This window comes from Bubalus kerabau, chromosome 1 (assembly GCF_029407905.1).
Source record: "Bubalus kerabau isolate K-KA32 ecotype Philippines breed swamp buffalo chromosome 1, PCC_UOA_SB_1v2, whole genome shotgun sequence".
Taxonomy (NCBI): domain Eukaryota; kingdom Metazoa; phylum Chordata; class Mammalia; order Artiodactyla; family Bovidae; genus Bubalus; species Bubalus kerabau.
In genome coordinates, this window is record NC_073624.1 from 148,175,877 (window position 1) to 148,196,047 (window position 20,171).

Below are 20,171 nucleotides of genomic sequence, written 5' to 3' on the forward strand. Positions count from 1 at the left end.
TCAACCACTCACCAATTAATATTTTGTTCCAGTTACCAACAAATGTGATTTTTGCCAAATGTTTTAAAATTTGGACTGTTTGTTGGACTGTTTCTGAAATGAGAGATTCTGTCTTATTAATAGCATAACTTGTTTTTGAAATTTTTATAAAATCCAACCACATTGGGTTTTTGTGGTTTTTAACCATTCGTTCAACAAATATTTAATGATAGTCTTCCATGAGCTGAGTTCTGTTCTCAGGAGCCAAGTATGCATTAAAAAAGCAAAAAAACTTAGTGGCTAATATTTATTAGATCCTATGTCTGTGCTACTATAAAAAAGTTACGAAACTTGCTACAGTGTCCTGAGCCAGTAAGTGACCAAGAAGTTTTGGGTTTTTGTTTTAAATTTAGATTAAAGTACACTATTTTAATATAACATACATGCAGAAGACTTCAGAAATTCTTCGATCACAAGTTTTCTAAAGTGCACACACTTGTGTAACCAGCAGTCAATATTACTTGCCCCTCTGAATCACTCTCCTGCCCCCTACTGTTATTGATTAATCCTGTCTAATTTGAACCTTATGTAAATGCAGTCTTGCAGTATGTGGTCTTCTGCATACATCGACTATCTCATAGCAGTATAATTGTGAGACTAAGCATTGTTAGATAATTCTCATCTCATTGAGCTGTTCTCTGGTGATTAATGTTTGTGTTGTTATCAGTTTGAGGTAGTCATGAATAGTGGTGCTGTCTTTGGGAAATACAAAAATATATTTCTGTTTGTTTTATACCTAGAAGTGGAATTGCTAGGAGATGGTGGGGTTGGGGGGTTACATATGTGCAGCTTGGGTCAATACAGTTTTCCAAAATGGTTATCTGTTTTTGCATTCTCATGAATAATGTACAAGTTGCAATAATGTATATCTTTCTCAACATGACATTTTCTTTTTCATTTCTTTCCTTCCTTTTTAAAAAAAAAAAATTGTGGTAAAATAGCAATAATAAAAAATTTACCATCTTAACCATTTTTGAGTGTACAGTTTAGTAGTACTATATATTCACATTGTTCTGAAACAGATCTCCCAAACATTTTCTTGCGAATAAGAAATTCTGTCCCCATTAAACAATTCTCTATTTGTCTATCACCCTTGCCCTTAACACCATTCTAGTTTATGTTTCTATGAATTTGACTACTTTAGATAACTCCTAAAATGTTTGCTTTTTCATGACTGTTTTATTTCATTTTGAATTATGTCCTCAAGGTTCATTCATTTGCAGTGTGTGACAGGATTTCCTTCCTTTTTGTGTCTATTCTTTGTGTGCATATACAATATTTTGTTTATCCTTTCATCTATTGATGACCATTTGGGTCACTTTTACCTCAGGGCTCTTGTGAATAGTGATGAAATGGACATGGGAATGCAAAGATTTGTTTCAGACTTTATTTTCCTTTCTTTCTGGTGTATATTCAGAAGTGGGATTGCTGGATCATATGACTGCTGGTTCTATTTTTAATTTTTTGAGGAACTTCATACTGTTTTGCTTGGCAGTTAAACCATTTAAAAACCCCATTCACATATGTAGTGCTTTTGAGTTTTTTTATTTTGCTAGATGACTAATAATGTTGAGCATATTTTCATATGCTCATCATCTGTTTGGATGTTGTGTTTGTTTGTTTAGCTTTCTTGGCCAATTTTCTGTTTTGCTTTTATTACTCATTTGAGGAAGTTCTTTATATATTTTGGGTAAAAATAGTTTGTGGTTTATATATATTGCAGATGTGTCTCCCATTGTATTGATTGCTTTTATGCTTTCTTAATCTTTTATTAGTTAATATTTATGATAAACAGGAGTTCTTAGTATACTCTAATTTCTTAACATTTTCCTTTAGAATTATTAAATTTGGTGATCTGTTTTAAAATACTATATCCACTCCAAGGTCGTGAAGGTATTTTCTTCTAAAAACTTAATGTTTTGGCTTTTATAGTTAGATCTACAGTATAATTTGTTACTGGTGTGAATTAGGCATCAAGATTCAGTTTTCCCCCCGTATGGATGTCTGTCCACTACAGTTAATGGAAAAGATTACTTTTCTCATTGGACTGCAGCATCATTTGTCATAGTCAAGGGACCACATATATATGGCTCTCCTGCACTCTGTTTTATTCCATTGATCTCCTTATCTGTCATTGCACCAATACTAAACTGTTTTAATTATCATATCTTTGCAATCAGTCTTGATACTTGATTAATCATTTTTTCTGTCTTTGTTCCTTTTTTTCCACTTCTTGGTCCTTTGCATTTCCATATAAACTTTGCAAAACCTTTGTCCATTTCCATGCCCAAATAAAACTAATTCTAGTAGGGCTTTGATTGGAATTGTATCAAATCTAGCAACAAACTTTGGGGAAATTAACATCATTATAATAATTACTATTCCATGAAAATAGTATATCCATTTATTTAGGTCTTCTTTAAATTTTTTCAATAATATTTCTATAATTTTCAAACATTTCATACAAGTTTAATATTTGTCTTACTCTGATTCGACTACTAGAGAAAATACCAGAATGGATGGCTTATAAACAGCAAATTCATTTCTCACAGTTCTGTGGTTTTTAAGTTGAGGATCAGGGTGCCAGTATGATTGGTGGGTCCTTTTTCTCCCTGTGTCTTCAAATGGTAGAAGAAACTAAAGAGACAAAGCGGTCTCTTTTATAAGAACACTGATGCCATTAGTGAGGGCTTCCTCCTCATAACCTAATTATCTCCATCTCCAAAAGGCTCTGTTAATACCATTGTTTAGATTTGGCATTCATTATATGAATTTTGAGTGAACATAAATATCCATAAGATAGTGATACTTAAGCAGATTATTGAAACTTTTACAGACTCATTATGCTTAATTTTCTTTGATTCACTGAAAGAGCTATGGAAGATCTAGAAAAGGCATGAATACAATGAATAAATAGCATTTTAGCATTTCCTACACAAAGACTCTATCACTATAACTTTGTTGGTTTGACCGCATGAAGGTTATCTGGTGTGACTTTGTTTGATACAATATCATTTTGCATTTGAGCTTATTTGGAAGCAAATGTATTTTTTGGCTGTAAAAGGACATAAAAACATAGAAAATTTTTTTAATGTAAATAATTGTGTTTAGGGGGAAGGTCCTAAAGCCAACTCTACTCAAGGGATGCCTTGGTAGCAATGATTGTTAACCATCTGGAGTGACAGAAGAAAGTGATATTGGGTAACTAACATCTTAAGAAGTTTCATCTCAAGTTTTTGTAATATTATAGCAACAAAAATGGAATATTACTTATGCTATTGGGTGCTCCATTGTCGTCACAGGGGTGGGCAGTTTCATCATTTACTGAGTACATACTGATTGATCTAATTAGTCTGTCTGTAATTTGTGATATATGGAAGGAGTTTTAAGCATAGTAATTAAATGTAATTAACAAAAGTAAACACTAGGACCACTGGACAGTATTTTAAATACTTAGTAATCTTTTTTTAGCTACCCATGTGTATGATGCAGTGTAAGATAAATTCAAAATTACTTATAATTTGTATTCTCTGTCAGCTGGAACATCTTAATCTTAAGATGGGTATGATAACTATCTGTGGCAGCATGGAAAAAAATTGCAGGAATATTGCTTTATGTACATATGAATTGTTTTTTATATGGCAAAACCATTTGCCCAAGGCAAATATCCACAATTTTTCTCAGATGCTAAATATCAGTGCTCAGAGTTTATTTTTAATGTTGGGAGTACTAGGTTATTTCCAGTTAGCTAGATTTGTCCTATTGTGGCAATTATGGAAGAGCAGATGAGTTAATTAGGCTCTTTTCCATGGGATTCTCTGTTGTCTGTTTTGCAATACTGTGTTAACAGTGAAATAAAACACAAACTGTTTCCACAGATTTCTGTTCAGCCTGTTGTTTGTTAGTCAAGTCACCTTGGATACCCTGTGATGAGTTGTATGGAGGCAGCTAGTCTAACAGCCAAAGGCCTTATAGGCGTCAATTCTTTAAGAAATAGTAAGTTTAAAGAACTAGAATGTAGTGATGAAGTGCTTTAAAAGCAATATCCACCGCGTTTGACATTCGGTTTCTTGTTTTCCATAAATGTACACATTCTGTTTTGGCAGGTTTTAAGAAGAAGCAGCGACGAAGAGAAGGTTCTTTGTCTGGTCCGACAGCGTGCAGGCCACCACTGCCCAACAGCTGTGATGGTGGTGCTCATCATGGTGTGGGACGGCATTCCCCTCCCGATGGCCGACCGGCTGTACTCGCAGCTTACCGGCAGTCTCAAGTCATACAACGGCCACCCCACAGACCGAAGATGCACGCTCAATGAAAAGTAACCAAATCTGTTTTGTGCTGTTTTAACATCAGTTTTATATCTTGTTCAATTGACTACCAAGTAATAGACATATATATATTATAGGTGAGGACAGAATTTTAGGTATTATGCAACTGAAAAGAATGAACATTGCTTAAAAGGGAGACTTTATTTCATAGTGAGTTAAGGCCATTTTAGGATATTCTCCTTAATTCTTCCCTTGTGTCTGTTTTGATACCTGATCCTTCTCAGCCCTGGAGTCCGAAAGAGAGAGATTTTTCTATAAAGGATCAGCTCCTCCCTAGGAATTGTACCATTTTTCATTTTCTCTAGCAATGTAAGAGAATATCCTTTTTTCTATAGCTTTCATTGTAGTCAAACTTGAATTTTGCCCATTTAATAGGGGATGCTGCTGCTGCTAAGTCGTGTCAGTCGTGTCCGACTCTGTGCGACCCCATAGACGGCAGCCCACCAGGCTCCTCTGTCCCTGGGATCCTCCAGGCAAGAACACTGGAGTGGGTTGCCATTTCCTTCTCCAATGCATGAAAGTGAAAAGTGAAAGTGAAGTCGCTCAGTCGAGTCTGACTCTTCGCGACCCCATGGACTATAGCCTACCAGGTTCCTCCGTCCATGTGATTCTCCAGGCCAAAGTACAGGAGTGGGTTGCCATTGCCTTCTCCGATAAATGTCTTCAATTTCTTTTGATTTGCCTTTTTCATATTATGACTGAATATTTTTTCATATGGTAAGAGCATCTGCCATTTGTGTTTTAGTTTTTTAATTTCATTGAAGTATGGTTGATTCACAATATTTGTTAATTTCAACTGTACAGCAAATTGACTTTGTTTTGTATGTTCAGTTCAGTTCAGTCACTCAGTTGTGTCTGACTCTTTGTAACACTATGGACTGCAGCACGCCCGGCCCCCCTGTCTTTCACCAACTCCTGGAGTTGACTCAAAATTCATGTCTATTCAGTTGGTGATGCCATCCAACCATCTCATCTTCTGCTGTTCCCTTCTCCTCTCACCTTCAATCTTTCCCAGCATCAGGGTCTTTTCAAATGACTCAGTTCTTTGCATCAGGTGGCTAAAGTATTGGAGTTTCAGCTTCAGCATCAGTCCTTCCAATGAATATTCAGGACTGATTTCCTTTAGGACTGACAGGTTGGATCTCCTTGCAGTCCCAGGGACTTTTTTTTAATGTAACTTATTATATCTCTTTTCCCTTACAGTGTCTGAATTTTTGGTGATATTTAAGACCATTTTTCTTTCACATGAGCTCTAGAATAATTCACCCATATTTTCTTTTATTTCGTGTTGAAATCAGAAATTTTTAAAACAGAAATCATTTAAGATTTATGCTGGACAGAAGTGAGAAGAAGGGATCCATTTCTATTCTTTTTTCCATTTATCACAGCCCTACTTGCTAAAGAGTTCTTCTTTCCCTCTTGACTCAAAATACTAACTTTATACAAAAATCAAATCCTTTTTCTTATGAATTCTGTATATTATAGAGGCATCATACATTTTAATATTTAGTAAGACTAGCTCACCATTCTTGTTTTTTCAAGGCTTTTTTAAAAATGTTTCTGCTTTCAAATGAACTTCATAATCAATTTGTCTAGTTTTAAGATAAATCTAATGGTATTTTTAATGGGATTAGACTAAATTAGAATAAACTGACATTATTCTGATATTGAATCTTACAATCCCATTAAAAGATTTTTCTTTTCATATGTTCAAGTGTTTGTGTTCTTCAACAGTGTTTTGTATGGTTTTCCTCAAAAAGTTCTTTTTTTAAAAAAAGAAATGTCGTTATACAAATTATAAAATATCCCCTCTCTAACCTCCTCACAGGATTGTTTGTGTATCTTCCAGAGTACTTTTTTAATGCTTAAAATCATTTCATTATGCTTTTTACTATTTTTCTAATATCAATAAATATGTATACATAATTTTAATATATATTTTACTATGTGGCTTCATAATAATAATACCTCAAATATAAAGAAACTGTTGTAAATTGTGTACATATAAGCTTATTTTTCTCAATAATTCATAAATAAGTTTTATGCTATTTCACTCAATGTAAATCCAGCCTATTTTTTTTAAATTTATGTTGACAGAAATGATGCAAGAATACTTCAATGAATTCTTATATACCCCTTACCTTAACTATTCGTGGAATCATTATTTCTAATTCCACAGATAATCACACAATACACATAAGCTTACATGTCATTATCATTACTGCTTTTTTCTATACTTTCTTCTGGATAATTTGTGAAGTAGTTGCAAACTTTTAGTTCTAAATAATACTTCAGAGAATGAGGTACAGTACAATTATCAGTACAATTATCAAAACCAGGTACCAGTACAATTATCAAAACTAGGCTATTTCACTTGGATAAAATGCTATTCTCTAATTCAAATATCATCTACTTTCGTATGATGTACTGCATACTAATTTTCTCCCACCCAGGCTTTGATGGAATAAGTTATTTTGTCTTTTGGGTTCCTTGGTACTTTTATCTATCTTTTTTCAGTTTTTCATAGCACTGTGTTTTTGAAAGGGACAAGGTAATTTTGCAAAATGTTGCTCAATTTCTGATTGTCTTCCTGATTCAATTCAATTCAGGAATTATTGGCAAGAATACTACACTCAGTTCACAAATATTAAGGGCTATTTTAAAGTCTTTTTGTCTCATCATCGGTGATGTTGACTGTTTAGGAGACAATTTTAGGTCTCATAGTTAATAGCTAAACTACATTCTCAGTTTGGGAAGATCCCCTGGAAATCCCCAGGGAAGCCAGTATTCTTGTTTTCCTGGTGCTTCGGACGTAAAGAATCTGCTTGCAGTGCAGGAGACCTGGGTTTGATCCCTGGGTTGGGAATATCCCCTGGAAGAAGGCATGGAAACCCACTCCAGTATTCTTGCCTGGAGAATCCCAATGGACAGAGGAGCCTGGTGGCCTACAGTCCATGGGGTCGCAAAGAGTTGGGTGTGACGGAGCGACTAAACACAGTACATTTTTCTACTTTTTTGACTTCTTTGAAATCCTGCAATTTAAAGTTTCTCTTCTTTGATACTCTTTTGCATCTTATTTTTTTTCTTTTCAAGTAATTGTAATCTTTTGCTCCCTTTAAAGTATATGTTTTATCTTAGTGAAAATTAGAATAGTTGAACTATTCCTTCTTCATATTCAGCATTTTCCTGACTTTCACAATTAAATATAGTTTTGATTTCAAATTTCTATATTCTTTTATTTATCATTTTTCAAAAATGAGGTGCTTAAATATAGCACCTCATTTAAGTCCAATGAGGTGCTATAATTTTCAAATTCTGATAGGAAACTGATCTATGATTAAAATCCAGGCTCTTTATTTCCTTACCTTGGATATCTCCAAATCAAACAAGGTTATATATATTTCAGATCTGTATGGTTTCTTGCCTTTTATTGGATTTACAATCTTGAACAAACATTTTAATTGAAGCTTTAGTTACATTCAAGTATTATTAGCTTTGTGTTGTTAACACTACCTTAGATAAAATAAGTAATGAAATAGATATGTTAAAATAATTTCATTATCCATCCTTGCTTCTATATATACATGAACCTGAAATGTTCTGTTGGAGGTATTATCCTACGTTATCAGTTCATTCCCTTGCAATGATCATCTTACAGTCGTACCTGTACATGTCAAGGAATTGATCCAGAGACTTGTGGAGCTTCCTTCTCTTTTGGCTGTTCATGGAGTATGTATTTTAATGGCTGCAAATTTGGCAGAAGCCCAAGTCCTAGAAGATTTAGAATTGATCCAAGTTCTCCCTTACATGTAAGTATCCTTTTTACTTATGAATTATACTTATTAATATATAAGTACATTTCTTAAAAATTTTTTTAAATTGTAAAAAATTAATATTAGAACATAGTGACAAAATAGTAACTATATGTGTGTATATATATATATAAGAAAATAGTTTAAAATTCTAAATAATGTAGGTAAAATCTTTAATTATCAACCCAAATTCCAATTGTCCCTGACTCCCTCCTTTCCTCACCCTAAAGAGAATCACTGTTAAAAAAACCCTAGAATTTTATACCCAGCCAAAGTAGGAACAATGAATAAAGCTATTTGCCAACATTTCAAAGACTCAGTAAGTTTACTACCCACAGCACTACTATGAAAGAATTACTAAAGGACGTAATCCAGAAAGAAGATATATGAAACCGGAACCAATCTGTCCGGAACACGAGGCCATGGTGAGCAAAGAAATTAGTCAACCTTATTGTTAAGTTTAAATTAAATAAGTTGAGTACTTACATTTTTTAATTGAAATAACAACCTATAAGTATAATTCAATACTCTTCTCAAATCAGGGGTGGGTAGGCAATGGGAGGGGGTGGGGCACCTATATAAATTAAGTGTGGCAATGTTTTATGATTTGTTTGGAGTGGGGAGAATTTAGATAGTGATTAACTCCAAGATCAGTGTTTTTCAAGCTTTGTGCTGTGACCAAGAGTGTAAAAACATTTTATACTACAAGTAACTATTTGGAAAAATATATCTTCAAATGAATAGATAAAACTATTACAAAATAACATTTAGCCTTACTACATATAACAAAGATAATATTTAAATATTAAAAAGTTAATATCTGATAGTTATTGCTGAGGATTACTATGATGCGGCAAAACATTTTTTTAATAAAATTTCATTTCTTTAAATTCTAGTTTTGACCTACCAAACTGAATTCTTAGCCCACTAAAGAGTCATGACCCACAGCTTGGAAAATACTGCTCTAAATATTGTCAGAAATACATATTTGAGAAGTGTATATTTAAAAATTTTTAGATGAATACAAATGTAATTTATAAGTTTTGAACTAGTTGTGGAAAAAAACCCATTCTTCAGTCAGCAAGGTTAGTTTAAAAAATGTAACTGAGATATAAGATAATATCTAATTGGGATATAAGATAAATAGGAAACACAAAATAAAGCAACAGGAATTACTCTAATTGTATCTATAATACAAGGAATGTAACATCTTTCAGGAAAGCTCAGAATAAGTAAATGATCCCTTTAAAGAGTAATCAAAATTTGTTCCCATCTACTATAATAAAAGAGGGAAATCACTCTAGAGAGCAGTCTTTTGCAGATAAAATACCTTAGAAGAAGTCTAACAAGAAGTTTATCAGACCTTTATGGAGAAAACTATACTAAAAGGACATATAAAATACCTGATAATGAGAAGGTAACATGTTCAAAGATCAGAATATTGGATAATGAGATGTGAATTCTTCCTTAAAATAAACCTTAAAATTAAAGTTAATTTTTTTCTAAATAATTACCCGATGAAGCTGCCATATTCTATAACACTCATATAATAAATGATCAATTTTTGCTTATGGTTATTATTAACAATGAGTAATGTTTATGTAGTGTTTATAATACAGGAAGAAGCATTCCTCTTATCCGGAACTGAGAAAAGACCAGTGTGAAGCTCAGCAGGCTAGGGAGAGTGAGGTGCATATAGTGGCCTTTAAGAATATGGGAAGATCATTGAAGAATGTTAAAGCAGAGAGTAATATAATGATACCTTTTTTTTTTTTAATGGAATGTCTCTGGCTGCTCTGTGGACTGGAGTTGGCTAAGAGTTCGTTTAGCAAGATAGGCTAGCTATTGAAGTGAAGTGAAGTGAAGTCGCTCAGTCGTGTCCGACTCTTAGCGACCCAATGGACTGCAGCCTACCAGGCTCCTCCATCCATGGGATTTTCCAGGCAAGAGTACTGGAGTGGGGTGCCATTGCCTTAGAATAGTCCAAAGAAGTGATAGTAGTGAGTTAGAATATGGTTGTGACAGAAGAAATGATAAGTAGTAGTTCTGGACAGGTTGTTAAAACTAGGTGCTATTCCTTGACAAAGGGTGTGGTGAAACAAGGCTAGGTTTATAGAAGACAGATTATCGATTCAGTTTGGATGCCCTGGCTTGGAGATTCTTAAGAGAAATCCAAATGAGGCTGTCTGGTCATTAGTAAGAACCTCAGGGTTAATATGTGATCCAGGTGGTAGTTGTAGGCATTGATGTGGAGATGATGACCCAAGAGATAAGGTACAGGGTGAGAAGGGCAGAGGGATGTAGGGCGTGAGCCCCATTATGTAAAGATCTAATAAGAGATCTCCATACACCCACTTACTCTAATGAAACAGTTAGTAAGGATTTTTAAAATATGGATAAAGAACCTGCATTCAATAATAATCATCTTTAAATGTTTTAATTTTTTCTATTTATGTGCTTTATTTCATTTATATACAAGAAATGTTACTTCATAAGATAAAAAATTCCCCAACCTGACTAGTGACACTGAATGAGTCATAACATTCTTCTAGCAGTAAAACACAATTTACCCTACCCAATATCCAAGTGCAATAAAATGTAATAAAGTCTTTTAACTAGCCATTTAAGTAGTAATTCTGAAGTTTTCCTCAAATTATGTGTCAGTATAGCCAGGAAGGATTTTTTTTTTTTTTTTGTCAGTGATCTGATCTCCCTGACTATATTTATTAAGCTACATTAAGTAACAAATATATAAGTAGACAGATGAATAGAAGAGAGCAATTTAGATATAGACCCTATGTATATGAATTTCCTTTTCAATGAACACACCAACCGAAATGAGTAGGAAACTAAAAGGATTATCACTGGTGCTTTGCAGTTGCCAAGACTGGGTCTTCTTATAAAGCACTCAAGAATTAACTTCCTATGTCTACATGCTATGTGGCTTTGGTTTTTATAATAGTTTGCTGTATACCAGAGGTGAACTGATCCTCAGGAAGGTTTTCCTTCCTCATCTACCAGATCACAAATGAGACAGAAACCCTCAAACCGCTGAAGCCCTTCATTGCTGTCAGTTCTTCATCACTTGTCTTTTGTGACTGATCATTTATCAATCTCTGATTTGATTTAGGATACAATCATCTCTGAAAAACGATCACAATGTTTTTCCAGCTAGTGTTACTAAAGGCTCCTTTCTCTCCTCCATACCTCATACTGTCATCAGTGGCATTTTTACTACTCTTGTCATGACAGTTTTCCTTCGAAAAAAGTCTTACATGTTTCTACTATCATTAGACCCCAGAATCTTGATAAAGTGTTAAGGCTTCTCCACAGTTCTATTAAATCTTCCTCAGTTTGTAGACATTACTGTGTAGAAAAGAAAACACTGGATTTAGACTGCCTATTGCCTACTTATTATATTTGAAGCTCTTAGCACAGGGATCTGATACACAGTATGTGCCTTATATGCGTTGCTCTCCCATCTCTGTTATAGAACCTTGTTTCACTGTGAGAATTCTTCCACATCTCCACTTGCCACCAGGAAAGTTGTCTTGATTTACTTCAAGTGCCCTCTACTATTGAATAAATATAAAATGTGGTTCTTGTGACATGAGCAGCTTTGTAACTTACCTCTAACACCAGTTAGATTTCTCATTAGCTGATAACATAGACTTCTAATTTCAAAAGACTAAATCTAAGCATAACAGTGACTAATAATTTAGATTTTATGGTAGCAATCATGTCATTTTCTTTGGTAGCTTATCAGGGTGAGTATGAACTGTGCACCAACAACGAACATATCAGCAGTGAGGTATAATTCATTTTCATATGTTATATAAATTCATCACTCATGTAATTATGAAACAACTTTTATGGACTGTCTTTTCCTATAGGAAAAAAACCTTGAAGATAATTTACAGAGTTTGGCTACAGAATTAGCTCCAATTTATAAGCAGTATGCTCCAGCTGCTTATCAAAACCAGGTATGTTTTGGGACCTTATATAGAGCTTTTAAACATGGTTGAAATTTACATCTAAACAATGTCCTTGTTAACAGAAATTGTTTTTCAAATTTTACCTCAATGTAGATCTTTTATTGACAATTATCTAGTGTTTTTTTAAAACAGTATTAGGGCAATTGAGGACTTCCCTGATGGCTCAGATGGTAAAGTGTCTACCTGCAAAAAAAGAGATCTGGGTTTGATCCATGGGTTGAGAAGATCCCCTGGAGAAGGAAATGGCAACCCACTCCAGTACTCTTGCCTGGAAAATCCCAGGGCCGGAGGACTCTGGAAGGCTAAGGTCCTTGGGCTTGCAAAGAGTAGGAAAGGAGTGAGCGACTTCACTTTCACTTTCTTTTCATGGCAATTGAATTAAATATCCACATTGAGATTTAATTCAATTGGGAAGTGGGGGAGATCAGGAGATATTAGCCATGGGGTACAAACTCCCAGCAATAAGATAAATAAGACCTGGTGCACAGCTTGTTGGTTATATTTAATAATATTGTATTATACTTAAAAGTTTTAATTATGTCTTAAATGTTACCTCTACACACCAAAAAGTTGTAATTATGTTTAACCTTATTGTGGTAATCATTTTGTAACATATACATGTATATAGTGATCACATTGTACACCTTAATCTTACATATGTTATGTATGTCAGTAATATCAATCAAACTGAGGTGGGAAAACATTTTTTATTTATTTAATTTATTTATTTATTTATTATTTGTGTGTGTGTGTGTAATAAAGTTTTATTAAAGTATAAAGGAGCTAGAGAAAGCTTCTGACATAGGCATCAGAAGGGGGCAGAAAGAGTACCCCCTGTTAGTCTTTAGCTGAATCGGAAAATGTTTTTTAAAGAAAAGAAAAGGATAACCATACATTGGGAGAAAATAATGGTAAATCATATAGCAGACAAAGTAGAAAGACGTGTAAAATACCTTTTAAATATAACCAGGGAATTCCTTGGTGGTCCAGTGGTTAGGATTCCTTACTTTCACTGCTGAGGGCAAAGGTTTTATCTCTGGTCAGGGAAATAAGATCCTGCAAACAGAGCAACTATGCCAAAAACAAATAAAAATGAAAAACATGACCAAGGGTGCATATTTTTAAAATAGATGATAAAAATTAAAATATTTATTTGTATTATCATGAATAACAAGGTCTCTGTCCAATTCCATTTTATTTTTCATTTTATTTATTTGCTTTTTTATTTATTTAGCTAGGCTGGGTCCTGGTTGCATCACATGGGATCTTTGGTCTTAGTTGCAGCATGTAGGATATAATTCCCTGACAAGGGATCTAACCTGGTCTCCCTGTACTGGGAGCCTGGAGTCTTAGCCACTGGACCACTAGGGTGCTTCTCTAACCTTTCATTTTAAACGGTTACAAATTGACTTTCTATACTGTTGTTATAGACCTTGAACACTGGATGCATGATCAAAGCACTATATTAGTCTTTTCTCCTAATGAAATATTTCAGGCTACTCTTCTTATTTACCCACCACCAAGTATCAGGGTCCTCCTGTTGCCTTCAGTGATTGTCATTTTAATTCATATAGCCTCAAATTCTTTACCCTGAATATTACTAAACTACACAATCACTATGATAATCTAAATCTCTGAAATAATAAGTGTAACTAAGTTATAAACTTGTCATAAGGTGATTTTTATCTTTATTGAAGGTGATTCTTTTTGTCTCTTAAAACTGTGGGTAATTCATTACTCTTCAGGTGGCGCTTGAACACATTGCCCGAGAATGTCGGCTTGGGAAGAAAGAAGGTCGTCCTTTCTCTGGGGTCACTGCTTGCCTAGACTTCTGTGCCCATCCCCACAGGGACATTCACAACATGAATAATGGGAGCACAGTGGTATGTACCTGGGTAGCTTTTAATTCTAAAGACTCCATCAACATAGTCTCAAGCTGAGGGCCTGATATCAACAGTGCTCCCCAAAAGTTATAGAACCAGCCTGAAATATTTTTTTGAATGTCTCAAATTATATATTGTGGTAGGTTTGTTGGGATGGAGGACTACATGGTTATTCAAAGCTACCACTCTTGGCTATCAAACTGGTAGGTAGGAAGTTAAGTAAGTTAATGTTTCTTTTTTTGCCATCTGTACTTCATGGGTTTTTTGTTTGTTTTTTGCCCCACATCATGGGCTGCAGGATCTTAGTTCACTGACCAGGGATAGGACCCCATCTCCCTTGCACTGGAAACGTGGAGTCTTAACCACTGGACCGCCAAGGAATTCCCCTGTATTTCAGGGGTTTTGTGAGGGAACTGTGTGCCAAAATTTTAATGTTGGTTCTTAATACTAGTTTGTAGGAATATTTAGAAGAAATATTTGCACATATATGTGCTTGTTATGTTTACAGCCATGGAAAACAATCATACGCTTATAGCATGAAATCATTCAAAATATATTTGAAGTAAGGAGAAGACCTCAGGAGAGATCATGCAATAGTCCTTTTATAAGGGAAATGAGTTTGCTTCAAGTAGATATCTTCTTACCCAGTAAAACAGAGGGTGATTGCCTCTATTTCTGAACTATACCAGTTTGGCCTCTTTGAAGACAGAGCTATGATTGTTCCACTTTGATTGAAAGTGTACCGTCTGATCCATCAAAATGCAGTCTTCATTCCTTCTTTGGTCTGTGCGGTCTATCAGCAACAGATTAAGGAGCAAAAATAACTTTTTTTTGGTCTATCATGCGTTTTCACTGATGTTGACTCTGGTCTCTGAGACTAATGTTATTTTCAAATATTGAAATTTTACAAATCCATCCAGAGGAATCTTAGCTGAAGAGTAATTTAACATCTTGCTTGGCTAGTACATTTTCCATGAGTTCCTTCATTAGAGATAATTATTAGTGATCGGGTTAGATTAGGTTGAGAATCAAACTAAGTTTTGGTTCCCCTTGTTTTCTTATGTATTATTCAATGCTTGTTCTTTGCACTCCTCTTATTGCTTATGCAATGAGGCGCATACCTAGAACTTGGCGTGATGCTAGATTTCCCCACCTCTGAAAACGTGAACTGAAAGTTTTCTGCCAACTCTTCTTCCTCATTATTTCCCTGGTCTTTGTAATTATGCTCTTGTCTTTGTCCCCTTCTTAGTTTCCCTGTGACCAAATAAATTGAAGTCAACATTTATAAGTGAAATATTCCAATTTTAAAGATTATTATTTTTAAATTATTAACAAATTACACCGTAAAGAGTTCAGTGTTTCAGGCCTTGATGGTAAATGTGGCAGTAGATGTTTAGAAAGGCATGTGACTTTAAAAACCTTTAACATACTTTATTATCTGTATCCATCAAGTTCTATCAACTTGGAGAAATCAAATCTTGCAGTTTCCAGTCTTAAAATACTTTGCTGTCTTAGGAAGAGATCTTAGTTGTGGAAGAAATGTTTTAATGAAAAATAATGAGATCATTGGATATATTTTTGATGGCTCTTTAATGACATTTGAAAATTAATTACCATTAAAATATTAATTTATGATAAATATAATTTTATGTGTCAATGTCAGGAATTTCCTACATTTCCCTGTATTTTCATTTCTCTACAATGAATAGAAATAATTTAGAAAAAATTTTATTTTCCACTGGAGGATAATTGCTTTACCATATTGTGTTGGTTTCTGGCATCCAGCAACATGAATCAGCCATAAGTAAACATATGTCCTTTTCCTGTTGAACCTCCCTCCCACCTCAAAAATAACTTATAAAGTAAAGAGAAGGCTGAGATTGGCTATATTCAAGACAAAATTTTTATTTTTTTAATTTATTGATTTTTGGCTGTGCTGGTCTTCATTGCTTTGTGCTGGCTTTCTCTAGTTATGGTGATGGCTGTTCTTGATTGCAGTGTGTGGGCTTCTCATTGCAGTGGCTTTTTTTGTTGTGGAGCATAGGCTCTAAGCACACGGGCTTAGTTTCTGCTTGGTGTCTGGAATCTTCCTGGACCAGGGATCGAAGAAGGTGTCCTCTACATTGGCAGCTGGTTTCTTATCCACTGCACCACTGGGGAAGTCCAAGACAAAATTTTCTTAAAAAGCCCTATATTACATCGAAGAAAAAGACAGACTTACTGTTATACTCCTACCTAAAATCAAAATGGAGCAGAACAATTATTTATTCAGATAAAATATTTCAGCTAATTTAAAAGTATTGGGGTATATAAGTCCTGCTAGAAAATGAAATCTCCTGAGCTTCTTTTGCTTCATTAATATCTGTCAATTTTTTTAATGAAGAAGAGAAAAAAACTCACCTTGACAAACAGGGCAGGGTAAAATATGTGTAGATAAATTTCACTTACAAGCAGAAGTAAAAAAAATCATAGAGAAAAATCACAGCAAATTAGAAAATTCCTCATGATTTAGCCACCTCTAACCAAGGAATGTGACATTATTCAAATAGTAAGAAATAGTGTGATTTGTAGCCTGAAGTAATATCTTTTATTCATTGCTATTTAATATGATGATAGTGAACAATTCAGTAACTATTAACTGTGGAACAAGATGGAATATAACAAAGAAGCCTTCATATTGAAAATATTATAAAATGCATAAACACATATAATATGTACTTAGAAAATCAACTCAAAATTACACTGGTCTGCTTAAAAACAATTGATAAGTTACTCATATTGAATAGCACTGAGTAACTTGATATATAAAATATTTTTCCGAAATGAATTAACCTATCACAGTAACCAATTGAAAATAGTTCCCTTTCACAATGGCAACAGTAAATAGGTAGGAATAACTAAGAAGGTAGGAATAACTGATGGATGTGCAGGATCTCTGGTTCCCATTTCATGTTTTCTTCCTATCAGGTCTGCACTTTAACACGAGAAGATAACCGTTCATTTGGTGTTATTCCTCAAGATGAGCAGCTGCATGTGCTTCCTCTTTATAAACTTGCAGACACAGATGAGTTTGGATCAAGGGAAGGAATGGAAGCCAAGATCAAATCTGGGGCCATCATGGTCCTTGCACCCCGCCAGAGAAAAAGAATGCGATTTACTCAACCCGTTCCTCGTTCTGGGAAGAAGAGAGCAGCGATGATGACAGAGGTTCTGGCACATAAGATAAGGGCTGTGGAAAAGAAATTTATTCCTCGAATCAAGCGGAAGAATAATTCAATGACAAACAATAGTAAGGCTTCATCACTGCCCCTTTTAGGTAAGGTTTATGGACTCTGATAATTTTCTGTGTGCAACTTCCATTGGCAGTTGCATTTGCACTTGGCCTTTGCAGCTTCATCTTTGCTACTCTTTTGAGAATGAGGCATTATGAAAAGAAAACTTTAGATCAGACATCAGTCAATCCAATTAGCTAATTATTTTTATATAGTTCATTTAGAATTCAAAGGAAGACACAGTGTATTTCCATATTCTTAGCAGAATTATAAGTCAACCAGAAAGTGACCTATCAGTATTTCTTGGTATTTTTTTCCCCTCTATTTATACTTAAAAAAAAAAAGTACAAAACCAAAGCATGTTCTTATTGTATGTTCCTCAGCTATTGTGAACCAATAAGCTGTCTCAACACAGATAAAATGACATCACTGCCTTGAAGTCTTACTACGTCAGCTTCAGCATCAGTTTAAGTAGTTCATTCAATAAATATTACTGAGCACTACTTTGGACTGTTCTAGGTACTATAGCAGTGAATAAGAGGGGAGATAGTGCTCTGAAAGAATTCCATTTGAACAGGGTTGTCATAAAAGGATTGACTGAGGAATTTGTGTAAAGTCCTAAAGAATATGAGAATCCGCAATGTTTTTATTTGGAGAAATAGCATTCCAGGTAGCAGACGTGGCAAATGCAAAGTTTAGGAGAGAGGAATTTACCTTGAATACTTGATATAAGCAAAAAAGCCATTATGATTGACGCACAGAGGGTTTCCCAGGTACCGCAGTGGTAAGAAATCCACCTGCCAATGCAGGAGACTCAACAGATGTGGTTCAGTCCCTGGGGCAGGAAGATCCCCTGGAATAGGAAATGGCAATCTGCTCCAGTATTCTTTCTTGGAAAATTCCATGGGCAGAGGTGCCTGGCAGGATACAGTCCATGAGGTTGCAAAGAGTCAGACACGACTGAGCACATGTATGGTTGGAGCAGGGTGTGAAATGGGTAGAACAGCAGGATATGAGATCAGAGAGGTAAGAGGGACATCTGAGCAGTTCACCCTGGGCTTTGTAGATTGCTGTAAAACTTTGGCCTGTATTGTGAGGGAGAGGAAGGTTTCTGGATATTTCATCATAGAGAGGGGCTATGATCCGATTCAAAAATAACATTCCAGTTACTGGATTGTAGCTAGAGTCAGACGGGGCAGAGAAATATTAAGGTGCTGATAAACAAGCTATCCTAACAACTTAAGAAAGAGACAGTGAGGCTTGGATCAGAGTGGCTAATGAGGAGTACATGAGAAATGTCTGATTCTAGATATTTTGAGGTAGAATCAATGGGATTTCTGATAGATTTAATCTGGAGTGTGGACCAAAAAAGTGTAAAGGTTTACCCTGATGAAATCTGAAGCTCACTTTTGGACATGGTAAAAGTTCAAGATACCTGTCAGACATTCAAGTTGAGGTGTTAGGAAAGCAGTTGAATAAGAGTGTTATTCAGAGAAGATGATTCTTTTGTCGTGACCCTGATTGTCTTTGATAACTTCCTTAATTTTCTGTGCTGACAAGATGTTCTAGGCTCCTCTTATATAATCCTGCCCCATATCTAAAATCAGCCATTCCTCTAGGGAGCCTAATAAAATAATACTATGAATTTAAACTGATACTCAAAGTCAGAGCTACAAGGTATTCTTTAACTTCTTTGATTTTTGTATTTTTAAGAAAAGTTGTTTGTTTTTTTTAAGATGAGAGAACTGATAGTGCAGACTTTATATAACACTGGGAAAGAGTCAACAGAGTTAGGGAAGAGGCGAGGAAGAATTATCATTCCTTTATGCTCGTAGCTCCACTTTACAGATACTTAGGTTTATTTTAACATTCACATATCTGGTTCCATGCTGCTTGTTTATGACAGTCATAACATTTTCACCCTTCTGTCATTTCCCAATTGCATCTTTACATGTTATTCTTTTAAAATATATACTCTATTAGTAGCCAAATGTACAATATTTGCCCTATAACTTCTTGTTCTTTTGTAATATTACCCATGAGAGCTTTTTCTTCTTCTTTATTGTTTTAAAACAGCACCACTTTACTTTTGCTGTTTTTTTGATTCTTAAGATCTACTGCTTTTGCCTTTCAAACATTTTTTTTTTCCTTTTGTGACCCCATGAACTCTAGCCCACCAGGCTCCTCTGTCCATGGGATTTCCCAGGTCAGAATACTGGAGTGGGTTTCCATTTCTTTCTCCAAGGGATCTTCCCGACCCATGGATAGGAACAGGCAGGTTCTCTACCACTGAGCCACCATGGAAGCTCCACCTTTCAAGCATTTTGCTAGAACTTCTGAAAAGGAGAATGTCCTCAAGAAAAATGTTTCCATTTGATATGAGATTTGCATGGATATGTCAGAGTGGATGGCCCACATTTTGGCCAATATCATCATCATAATAAATTGCTACCTACTTTGTGAGAAAGAAATGCAGCTTAAATACACTTGTTTTGAGGTTACAAATAGCTTATTTATGTTACTTCCTTTTGCTTAATAATAAACTTTGCCTAATATGATGCTTTTGCTATCCAGAAATCTTTATCAATTGTTACTTACTTTAACTTTTTCAGAAATTTGATCATGCAATATCTAAAATGTATCTAAACAGTTCTTTGGGTAGTGAAATGCTGCTGTCCCCATATTATCATCTGCACTGCATTCTGATACATGGTTTTAATATTTACTTCATAGCCAATTAGGGTCATTTCTAGTATCCTACCATTTTAGACAATGGACATCCTGCTAAATTTGTGGACTTTTTAAATGATTATTTCCAAAGTAATCAACTCTAAGTAAAAAT

General features: G+C 34.8%; 1 protein-coding gene across 8 annotated transcripts in view; it reads left to right on the forward strand.

Annotated features, from left to right (window-relative positions):
• TET1 (tet methylcytosine dioxygenase 1) overlaps window positions 1-20,171 on the forward strand; it is a 131,456-nt gene that overhangs the window by 107,376 nt on the left and 3,909 nt on the right. For 7 of the 8 annotated variants that reach the window (XM_055591287.1, XM_055591295.1, XM_055591337.1 and 4 more), the window contains 6 exons: window positions 4,146-4,357; window positions 8,026-8,176; window positions 8,518-8,604; window positions 12,073-12,162; window positions 13,920-14,057; window positions 17,025-17,373. In XM_055591287.1, the coding sequence (XP_055447262.1) occupies window positions 4,146-4,357; window positions 8,026-8,176; window positions 8,518-8,604; window positions 12,073-12,162; window positions 13,920-14,057; window positions 17,025-17,373 (1,027 nt within the window). The remainder of the gene's footprint in view (window positions 1-4,145; window positions 4,358-8,025; window positions 8,177-8,517; window positions 8,605-12,072; window positions 12,163-13,919; window positions 14,058-17,024; window positions 17,374-20,171) is intronic. The other variant, XM_055591301.1, reaches the window with a different exon arrangement.